This window comes from Ammodytes marinus (assembly GCF_949987685.1).
Source record: "Ammodytes marinus genome assembly, chromosome: 1".
Lineage (NCBI taxonomy): Eukaryota > Metazoa > Chordata > Actinopteri > Uranoscopiformes > Ammodytidae > Ammodytes > Ammodytes marinus.
The window spans coordinates 8,381,696-8,392,877 of record NC_137230.1 but is presented as its reverse complement, the minus strand read 5'-3'; the positions used below and the strand labels follow the sequence as shown (position 1 = coordinate 8,392,877).

The 11,182-nt window shown below is 45.4% G+C and overlaps 1 protein-coding gene across 1 annotated transcript; it reads right to left on the bottom strand.

Moving 5' to 3' along the window:
- Positions 1-2,158: 2,158 nt before the first annotated feature.
- Positions 2,159-10,443, bottom strand: lrp3 (low density lipoprotein receptor-related protein 3; the record flags this gene model as incomplete). The annotated part of the gene is made up of 7 exons (XM_080041236.1): positions 10,341-10,443; positions 7,026-7,161; positions 6,730-6,935; positions 5,179-5,795; positions 4,125-4,597; positions 3,615-3,747; positions 2,159-3,028 (listed from the first exon to the last, which is right to left on the bottom strand). The coding sequence occupies exons 1-7, from the start codon at positions 10,420-10,422 to the stop codon at positions 2,159-2,161; spliced, it is 2,517 nt and encodes an 838-aa protein (XP_079897362.1). The 5' UTR covers positions 10,423-10,443.
- Between the last annotated feature and the right edge of the window lie 739 nt (positions 10,444-11,182).

The window sequence follows — 11,182 nt, the reverse complement described above, 5'->3', positions numbered from 1 at the left end:
TTTGGCTTTTTGAAATGTTTTTTTTTTCCTGATGCATCATGTTTCAAAACGTTGAACTGAAAAAATCTATATTATACAACTTCCAAAATATAATGGAAACAGTTCTATGTTGTCTGAAAGTCACTGGAGAAGAGTAGCCCGGGAAAAGGTGCAGCTTGTGTGTAGATAGAATAGAATAAATACTAAATCTAAGGTTTGGCATAATTGAACCACTGTTTGACTCTGTGATACTGCAAAAGTGTTAAAGGAATAGATATATTTTGGGGGGGAGTGGGGGGGATTGCAAGTATTTTCCCTTTAGATGAGAAGACCGATGGAACTCTCATATGGTTATGAATTAAAGGTTCAGCCAGAAACCAAACCGGTTAGCATAGCATAGCACAAAGACAGGAAATACAGGGAAAGAACTAGCCTGGCTTTGTCTGATTGTAACCTAATGTGCCTACTTACCGAACACCTTTCAAGCTCACTAGCTAGCTACCTTCAAACAGGGCCAGCCAGGCTAGCTTTTCACCCTGTTTCAAGCCTTTGTGCTAAGCTAAGCTAACCTACTAATTAGAGTGGCATCAATCTTATAGCTTATCATTTCCCCCAAAATGTCAGACTTTTATGGGTCAAAGATGTGTTCAAAAGATAAGTCTGGTTATATCGTATATATTGTATTGTCAACAAATCCCACAAAAAGAAGCCAAACCAACAATGTATTAATCCTACAATATGTCTCAGTCCTACCCGATATCTTGTTCATCGGTGTCATGGAGCTCCATTGTTGTCCAAAAACTGTTAGCAAACCCATGAATGGGCCACACTGTTGCACTGGTGACATGTTACATCATTAGCAAATACTCCCAAGGGCACCAAATGTGTATTCATCCACAGCTGAAAGTAGTCCTCGGGAAATGCACCGTTTCCTCCTGTTTGTGTTACTTAAATTTTAAACTCTGGTACCTTGTTGTTTTGCTGACTGTTCTTTAAAAAAAAATATATAATTATTATTATACATAATAATATACATAGGCTGGTGAAGTTCAAAGTTATTGAGAGTAGGGTAAACACATCGATGGTTTTGGCCTTTTCATGTGACTTGATGAGAATAATTAAAATATAAAATATTTCCAGCATTAACATTTTAGAAATGCCACACAACAACACCATCAAATTGTGTATAAGACAGTAAAGGGTCATTAACCAGATCAATGTGTGATCACTTTATAGGCTTTTTTAGTTCACAGTATTGGGCGGTGCATAAGGGCTCTGGGTAACGACACAAAGGCTGCTTTGGCATTGTGAGAAGATGTTGCCAATGTTGTGTGTTGGTACTGCTGGCCAGAACTGTCTCACAAACCGTTAAAATTACTAACGCTGGTTTTTATTCATTTTAGGAAAAAGGTGCATATGTATAAATTTGAGCATATGAAGATTTATATGCATTCAATCAAAGTGTTGCATGGACATGAGCTCATTGTACGTTACTGTACCTCCTCCATGTAGTGGGATTAAGCCTTGTTTCCACTGAGCGCTGTGGCTCAGTACAGCACGGCATGCATTTAGTTGCATTTCCACTGTCAAAAGTTAGGAAGGGTGCCAAGAAAAGGGAACAGAGCCGTACCGATTTTTGTCACCATTTCCATTTCCCAAAAGGGTGGAGGTACACAATGCAGGCTGTCGATTGGTTGACAGAATAGTCATTTCCCTTCAAGAGATAAACCACTGTGTGTAATATTCTTGGCAAGAGAAAAATTGTTGGCGCACAGCTCTTTGTTTACTGTGCCGTGTTCTTCCTCCTCATTGAATTAATTGTGGGGCTACACTGGGTCTCGCTGCTATGATGTCAGGATAGTTATGTATCTGCTGCTGCCAGAACAAAGACTGATTGTAAGGGCCAGTGCTGTTCAACGGCCCTGACCCATAGACTGTAAATTCTGACTGCAGCTATCGCCATCCGACATATACCCCATCAACCAAGTAAGGGTACTGTCGGTAGTGGAAACACAAGCCAGATCTATGGTAACCATTCCATACCAAACCGTGCCGCTCAGTGGAAATGAGGCATAAGGTACAGCTCTCACCTCTGGGTCTGGTGGGGACACATTTAAAAGGACACTTTAGCAGAGCAGATATGACTGACAGCAGGTCTTTACAGACAGAGGGGAACCCTTCAGGATGGCGTGGTGTCCCTCCCTGAATCTCCTCCCTCGTCACTGAAGGTCCTGCTCAACCTGAACAGTCTACTTTTGCCCTTCTTCCTCCTCTCGTGCCTGTTTCTCATTTCCCTGCCTGGCACTTCCACGGTAAAATGGCCGTCTCTGTCCTCCCCCTTAACCAAAGAGGACGAGGCCTCACAAGGGGACGTCACCCCCAGCCCCAGCCCGGGGGAGTTAGGGCCGGTTGTGGGTGTCTGGGAGCTGCTTGAAAACAGAGGGGGTGAGATAGGGGACAGGGGCCCCAGTGGGGAGTATCGTCTCAAGGAAACACCTTTTAGGTTAACGGCCAGCTCCAGAACCAGTTTCCTAGACGCCCGTGGGTGGCAGGGGGGTACGTAGGCTTCCTGGGGAGTGTGAGCTAGTCCGCTGTGGCCTGAAGAAGAGTCACTCTGAACAGGGGTGGGGGGCTCTGATCGCGTGTCCCTGCTGCTAATAGGTGACAGCTCATCTTCTTGACTGTCCACCGACTGCAGGGAGAGAGGTGACGCGGGGCTCTCAGGAGTGTATGGCTGCAGGCCCATGCTAGCTGAGCCACGGGATCCCACCTCATCCCCCAGCCCAGATCCAGCAGCTCCAGCAGCCCTGGCTGCAGCCCGGGGCCCCTGCACGCCCACAGTCCGGTAGCTGTGGAGCCCCAGTGTGATCTGTGTGGGTCCAGGGGGGTCCAGCAGGGCCACGCTGCCTCTGGGTCGACCTCCATTTTGAAACACGCGGCTCCACAGGTGACCCAGGTGCCGGCGGCAGGTGGAGGAGGTGGAGCGCCGTGTGGAGTGACGTCTGATCTGCCTGCGCATGGCCAGACGCAGGTTCTGTAAGACGGAGGCCTGGAGGAGAGGGGGAGGGGCAGATATACAGGAAGACACAGAGGAGCACTAAGTAAATGTCAAGTAGATTTTACCTGGCAGTGGGCCCATGCAGCCCTATTTCCTGTGCTGGTGTGAAGCCAGCAGAAGTGTAAATGAGACGCAATTATCGTCAGGCAGTAGTCCATTTCTCTGTTTGCACTCCAAACAAAGCTGCAGTTCAGGCAGGGTGGCAGAGTTCTAGGTTTGAACAGTGAACTCTTAATAGACCTATCATGTGGATAGGTCTGACTAAAGCAGCCATCCAAATGATAGGTCCTGTCCTCCATTACAGCTGTAAGTACAATTGTATATTAAACTGAACACTTTAAAACCAAGGGACCATTTGCTATGGATATCCAAATACATTTTCTGTTATGTCAAGAGGATTATTACAGGGATCCATTTCACTATTTAAATTGTCTACTAACACTATTTGCATGAGTAGAGCTATGGAAAGTTTATTGACTGCTATGACTAGCTGAGGGGTGTCCTCCCCCTTATCCCTTAAAGGAATGGTTTGAGATTGGTTTCTTGCTGCTCTTAGATATCAACATGTGTGTACTACCTGAGTGGGGTTGTACACTGGGAAATCCTCCACTGGAGGGATGAGGCCCTGGGCGATTAACTGTCCATAGGAAGGGGGGGCCTCTCTCTGGACAAAGTCAGCCTCCATGCGAGTCATCTGAGTCTCAAAAGCTCTGCAAGGGACAGACAAGAGCCAGGAGAGCAGAGAGACAGCAGGGCAGAGGAGAGGAGAAAGAAGTTAAGTGATTGATTCAGACAATGTGCTTTAAAGGTGGGGTCACAATTCTGGAGAAGGCTTGTCAATCAGTGAATATCTCCTCACAATCACGGACATATGGTGTTAATACACAAACTAGGTTTGTAAACTGGTATGTAATCAAAGAGATAAAACAATGTTGTTATGGTGACACAAAGCAATGAACGCATCAAAGGCGGGATGAAGAAAAAACCAAGTAGTACACATCTTGCAAAAGCAGTGTAGGAAGAGGAAGATTTGATGATTTCCAGATTCAAAAAACAGGCTGAAGTGTTGCGTCCCCCCCAACCTCACCTGTACTCTCTGTTCCTGAGGGAGTGTAGTTTGAGGGCACAGCCTAGTGCGATGACCAGCAGCAGACTGCAGACCAGGCTTCCTATCAGGGCCGCAGTGATCACCTTCCTGGGCACGGCCACCAAGCAGTCCCTCTCATCGCTCCCGTCCAGACAGTCCTCCTGACCGTCACAGCGCCACGTCTCAAAGATACACAGGTTGGTGCCGCAGTGGAAGTTCCCCGGCTGGCAGTCGTGGCAGTTCTTTTCATCAGAGCCGTCTGGACATCTCTTCTGGTTGTTGCAGCGCTCTGAGGCGGGGTAGCACACTGCGGCCGCCCCCTCACAGGGGAACTCCCCCCGCGGGCAGGAGGGACAGGCCTCCTCGTCACGGCCAGACGGACAGTGCCAGTAGCCGTCGCAGCGCTGGCGCTCGGAGTAGCAGCCCTGCTCACTGCCACAGGGACGCTCACCAGGGAAACAGTAACCTTTGACCTGGGAAGGGCAGAGGAGAAATATGTCAGTGTTGAAAACAAATGATGACTGAGGGATTCTTTGCACCAACATCCATCTAGTTCATCCATGCTAATCAGAAAAGGGCTGATTTATTAGGGAAGATAGAGATGGTGAAAGGAACCAAAAGAAGATATACTGTGAAACATGCAGTGTTGGGATGAGATGAAGGATTTAAAGGTCACCTACTGTATAATGCAAAATGCATTTTTTCACGTTTTCTTTAACATCAATATGGGTCCCCAGTGTGTGTAGATTCCCAGTGTATGAGAGAAAACAACCCTCTCTTTCTTTTTCTTCACCTCCACCTTCCAGATTTCTCTTCCCTTATTTAGCACTAAGTGGCAGTTTGATTGACAGATTGGATTGGATTAGATTGGCACAGACTGTGCTTTTTGCGGGGCTTAAAGGCTCTTAAAAAAGAGCATTTCAGACAGAGGCTAAAAAGAGGAGATTTAGAAATAGCACTGTGAGGAGTGTAAATGGTTGTTTTGACACTACACTTAAATCTGGAGAGAATAAGTTTTAAAAACAGGTGGTAATCTTCCCAGCTATAAGCCTACCTGGTACGTAGCGTTGAAGCCGTGTCCGGGGCTGCGGGGCTGGGCCATGTACAGAACACTCATCTGCCCCCTGCTTGACTCCAGCAGTGCAGGCCTTCTGTTGTTATGATAGGATAACACCTGTAGGAGATGCTCTGCCCTCTGCAGCAGGCCGTCATACACATGCAGAGAGTCCCCAGGCCCCAGCTGCAGGTCCAGCTGCAGCACTATGGGCTTTGGATCCTGGGTGTCTAGCCACCACGAACACCTCAGCTCCAGCACTCCACTCCTGTTGGCACGGAAGAAATCTGGGGAGGCGAAGGAGCCGTAGAAGTTGCCCATACGTTTACCACAGGCGGTGTCGGGGCAGCCCAGCTCGTCCGTACCATCAGGACAGTCTCTGGCTCCGTTGCAGCGCAGTGCGGCGGGCAGACAGTGGGTGGACTGGGCCTGGGTGCAGGGCAGAGAGCCATACGGACACAGGCCAGGAGAGGCCTCGGTGGGAGGGGGGGAACAGAAGCGCTCGTCTGTCCCGTCGCCGCACTCGTCCTGACCGTTACACTTCCAGGAGCGAGGCAGACACTTCCCGTTCCCACACAGGAACTCATCCGACTGACAGCTGCTCTGACCCAGGTGACCTGAAGAGGAGAGGAAGGGACCCGTGTTAGCATTTAGCTGAGCGCAAAAAAAAAAGAACACGTTTGATTTTAAGATCATACACACACAACCAACAGTGATCTCAATCATACACTAAGAAACTAGTGTGACATTCCTCACAAATATAGGCTACACTACAATTTGCCTTCATTGCCACTACTAGGGCAATCATCAACTAATGGCTTTAACTTTCTATCTTGAGCATAGCCCGGCAGCTAAACCCCATTTTTTAATTATAAAACTCTGTCAATCCTGACCCAGTGTTGTAATGTCCTGGGTCAAACAGAAAGCCACTATAACACTCCTGAACACATCCAGGCCTTTGATATGATAAATGATTGATGATTTGTTATTGTAAAACAAAATAAATATTACAACAATTTGTGTACAATGTTATGGCTGAGTTCCCCCTGCACTGACTCTAGAGAAATGATGGGATTGGCTCTTGCCCAAGCCACAGCATAGCGCTTCAGCTCACTGTGGCCCACAGTCTGACAACAGAGTTTAGCAAGCAGAGCAAATAGAGCCAAGAACAAACAATATCTAGTGATGAGGTCATATAGCAAAAAGAAACACTGCTATAATGTGACACAGGGGATTCTAAGGTTATTATGATTGTTATAAATTACACCATCTAGATATGAAAATATCTATCTATCACTATAAGCTTTCACACGAATACCTTCAGAACTGTTTACAGTTTTATTTCAATATTACACTCTCTTAAACTACATATTTGGTTTCACTGAAGCTAAGGATTGAATGGAAATAAAATACATTAAACGTAAATGAAAAAGTGAATAAGTTATTATTATTTTTTTTAAATAAAATAAAATGTAAATGTTTAATCAACATAACTTGCATTAAAGATAGCCTCAATATATACCTCCCCCCCCCCCCCCTAGTCCAGCTCACCTCTGATGTAGGAGAGGCGGAAGCCCTGGGCCTGTCCTGTGCTGTTGGCCTGAGAGTGGAAATAGAGCCAGACACGCCCCCTGGTGGAGATGAAGGGCTTAGGCAGCACGGAGCCACAGCGTCTGGACTCCCCATTCCACGCTGGAGTCAGCACCAGCCAGTCCCCCAAACAACGGCCCGACTCAGCCACGTCAAAGTTACGGAAACTAGGGATAGAACATCGAACATTTAGGAGCTTATACCTCAAAACAAATGTCATGTGTGTGTATATAAACTGTATGTGTGGGGGGTTTTACCTGATGGTGATGACCTCTCCCTGACCTCCCTGGATGTGCCAGCTGCAGTTGACTCCAGCGGGGTAGTTCAGAGGCCAGGAGGGACTGTAGATCACTCCCCTCCGCTCTGCATGGACCTCCACCCGCTCACTGCAGCCTGAAGGTAGCAGAGGGGACACATGGGAGATGAACACACACACATTAGTAAGGTCAGTCCATCTGTAGACGTGCACATGTCTGCAACAAAACACACAATGACATGGTGGATCTGTACAAGGAACACTGACAGTTGACAGAAGTTCTGGCAGTAATGCATTTTGGAGAGACACTGCAGGTGAATAGTGTAACATTTTGAACCTATAGAATGCCAGTTGGTTACTTACATTGACAGATTTTGAATACAGCGCAAATTCATTTTATAAATCAAAACATATGGACAGTTCTTAAAAATGCACTTTCAGCATGATCAAAGAGGTATATCATAAATCAGACAATAAACAACAAATGAACAAATCCTTCTGTAATGAACTCGTATGAAAATGTTAGTTGATAAAAACGTATGTTGAGGTAATGGCCGTTAAAGATAGATGTTTAGGAGAAATATACAGCAAACTGACAAGGTTTAGTTAGGTATGAAAGCAAAACCGCCAAAAATCGCAAAATGTACTAGTGCTTGAAAGATCAATGTATTAAGGTATGTCACCTTATTTCTGCTACAACTCCAAAAGTGTGTAACATTTTATCCAAATGTATAATTTATTTGTCTCTGATCAGTGTCAAAAGTTTCAACCATAGATAGTATGAGTTTCAACCCATTCTAATACACAACAAATGAGCACAAATGACCTCAGTGTCTTTCAGAGGAGCTAAAAACGAAAAAAAAAAAAAAAGCAGCAGAACTCGCAGCAGCAGTCAAACTGGCAGCCAAGGCAACAGCATCGCCTCCGCTGCCATCGCTCCAGGGAACAACACAGTGTGAGGTGTCTGAGAGTAGCTCCACCAACAAGACAGAGATGACTACGGACAGCAGGCCACAAATCCTATTCTATTAACCCTCACAGCTATTTGAAAAGAGAAAGGCCTCATGCCAGTGGAGAGAGTGAGGTAATGTGAGGTGAATGTTACAATCAGTGGTAAAGAATTGACCCAGAACAGATATATATACAAAGCTTAATGCGGTAGTAGAAAAATGAAAGGCATGCGAGAAGGATCTGTCCAAGAAGCCTCTTATTTAAACCCCCGAAAACCACGGAGACAGAACATTCTAGCTGAAGTGCTTAACATTAACTCTCCAACATGGTCACACAGTAGAGCGTCTGCTGCTCACTTCTGCTGAGCCAGTGTGTTTGTGTCAGGCTCTTCATGATGAATCAGTGAAGTCAGCACAGTGTGTATTAATAGCAAAGACAGCGTGCCTAAGGTATCAGAAGCTAACGTTCCTTTTAATGCAGAATAAAAGGCCCCCTTGACAGTTAGTTATCTCTGTGACTGTGACTGCTCTATCCTTTTATCTGACATTATTAGATGGTTAATACTGATGCATCACTGCATGATGAACGGTTCTACTAAAGAGCTGACAACTCACAGACATCTGAAACGCTACTCCTTTGTGAGGCCAAACAAAATGGAAACCACTTCATCTCAAACAATGCATTTGATTTTACAAGCTCATGATGCTTTTTAGGCACAGTCTTAAACACAGGCTATTAAATCTAGCTGCTAAATGTAGTGACGTGGATACTTATACGTAGATAGATATAAAGTTGAGTACTATAAACAAAGATAAAATACATCAAACTTGTACTTAAGTTTTGGTTCTAGAATACATTTGGCTATGTTGCAGTATTAAGACCTTCAGCTCTTTTCATCAGTTTACAAAAAGAACATTGGATCCTCTGTGTCTAAATACAAATACTGAGCCTCTAAAACACACATAATGCTTTTCTTCTTACAGCAGCCACACAGCTGGTTAGTGTGAATGTGTGTGTGTGTGTGTGTGTGTGTGTGTGTGTCCTAGACTAGTACTTTTTGTGTGAAGAGGCAGGTCAAACAAGTACTGACAAGTGTTTTGGATAGAGTGTGTTTAATGGAGTGTGTCTGACTGCTTCTCTTTCCTCCTCCTCCTCCTCCTCCAACACACACACACACACACACACACACACACACACACACACACACACACACACACACACACACACACACACACACACACACACACACACACACACACACACACACACACACACACACACACACACACACACACACACACACACACACACACACACACACACACACACACACACACACACACACACACACACACACACACACACACACACACACATCTTTAAGCGTCTCTTAACCCACCTTTACACTTACTAGCCCACTTTTGGTATTTATTGTAATTGTGTCCATATTTACTTATTTGTTCACATTGCACATGTGTGTGTGTGAAGCACTAGGTAACTACGTGTTTTGAAAGTGCTTTATAAATAAAGATCGTAACACACACACACACACACACACACACACACACACACACACACACACACACACACACACACACACACACACACACACACACACACACACACACACACACACACACACACACACACACACACACACACACCTTTCCTTTTAAATCTGAAAGAGTCTTGCCATGGCAGCCTCCTCCTTTATTTCCATGCCAATAAAAGTGTGAGCAGGATATGATAATACAGAGATGGGGGTGGGTGGGTGAGGGGGATGGGGAGGGGGAGAGAGAGAGAGAGAGAGAGAGAGAGAGAGAGAGGGATTGAGTGAGTGGCTGCAGAGGAGAAGCAGCAGTGATGTAATGCTGATAGCAGCATCACATTTGAGCGAGAGCATCCGTGTTTCCACACTAACCCCGATCATTTCCCCACCGCAGATCGATCCGTGCACAGTGATAGCCTCGGCATCTCACTGCAGCCGATCACAACAATGGAAACACGCTGTCTTCACCAATCATATCACTTTGCCACAGGGACACAGGAGAAAGAACAATAACGGCCAATGCTATCCGGCTGTGAACATCAGCTTTCATAGAAGTAGTGCTCTGTTGTGATAGTCAGTCAATGATGTAATGATACATAGCCTACGAGAAGCATTGTTTAACTAGATCTCCAAGGATGACAAAACATGCAAACAAACAACCAACCACTATCCATTGAATCGTCTTCATGGTTTGACTACATAGCCTATACAGCACAAAGGCATGTTGAAATAACAGCACATAAGACACATTCAATTCATGCACCGCTTTCCTTCTGAACATTACATCAGTGTGTCGGATGCATTGTTGTTCCTCACCTGCACACAGCAGAGCGGAGCGGAGCCACAGCAGTCCAAGCAGCAGCAGCAGCAGCGGTGGAGGCTCCGTCAGTCCCACCATGGTCCGCCGGGCCGGAGACTGCTGCTATGACCTCGGACACTGAGATCCCCACCACGGTTTGCTCCAAATCCGAGGCTCCCACATCTGCATTCAGCTCACACACACACACCGTGCTCTTCACCGTGGAAAAAGCATTGTGTCCTTTGCAGGGAGCCAAGACGCCGCGGTCAAGCTAACTGTAGCAAACCAAAGAATATCCGGCAAGCGTATTCAAAATAAAAGTCATATTGAATCGATATTACATTTACACAAGGAACTAGCCTACTCTGAAAGAACTCCTATGGGTAACACTTTACAATAAAGTAGGCTACACACACAACCTACTATGAAAGCAGAGATTTGCAAACGGCGGATGAGTTGACACTGGAAGAACTAATAGCCTACTACAAAGCTACCCCAGGACGAAATCTAGTTTGGTCATATTCAGGTAGGCTACTGAGGAAAAGTCATTCAAAATAGGCCTACTTTGTAAACCAAAAAAAGAAAAAGAAAGAAGAAAAAAACTATTTGACAACGTGATTTGAAATTATTAAAACATATAATATTTTAAAAATCACATGCCAGCATAAAATGCCACTTTATTACACACTAAAAATGTGTTCCTCACAGGTCATAGACCTGTCACCTACATAAACCAAATAATAACATTAATTAATAATTAACCGATTAAAACAAAAAGCAACAAACCAGCTTCGTGGACTGTGGATAGCCTTGTGCATACCTTCATAGTGGTCAGGATGGAAGAAAAAGGGGACGGGGC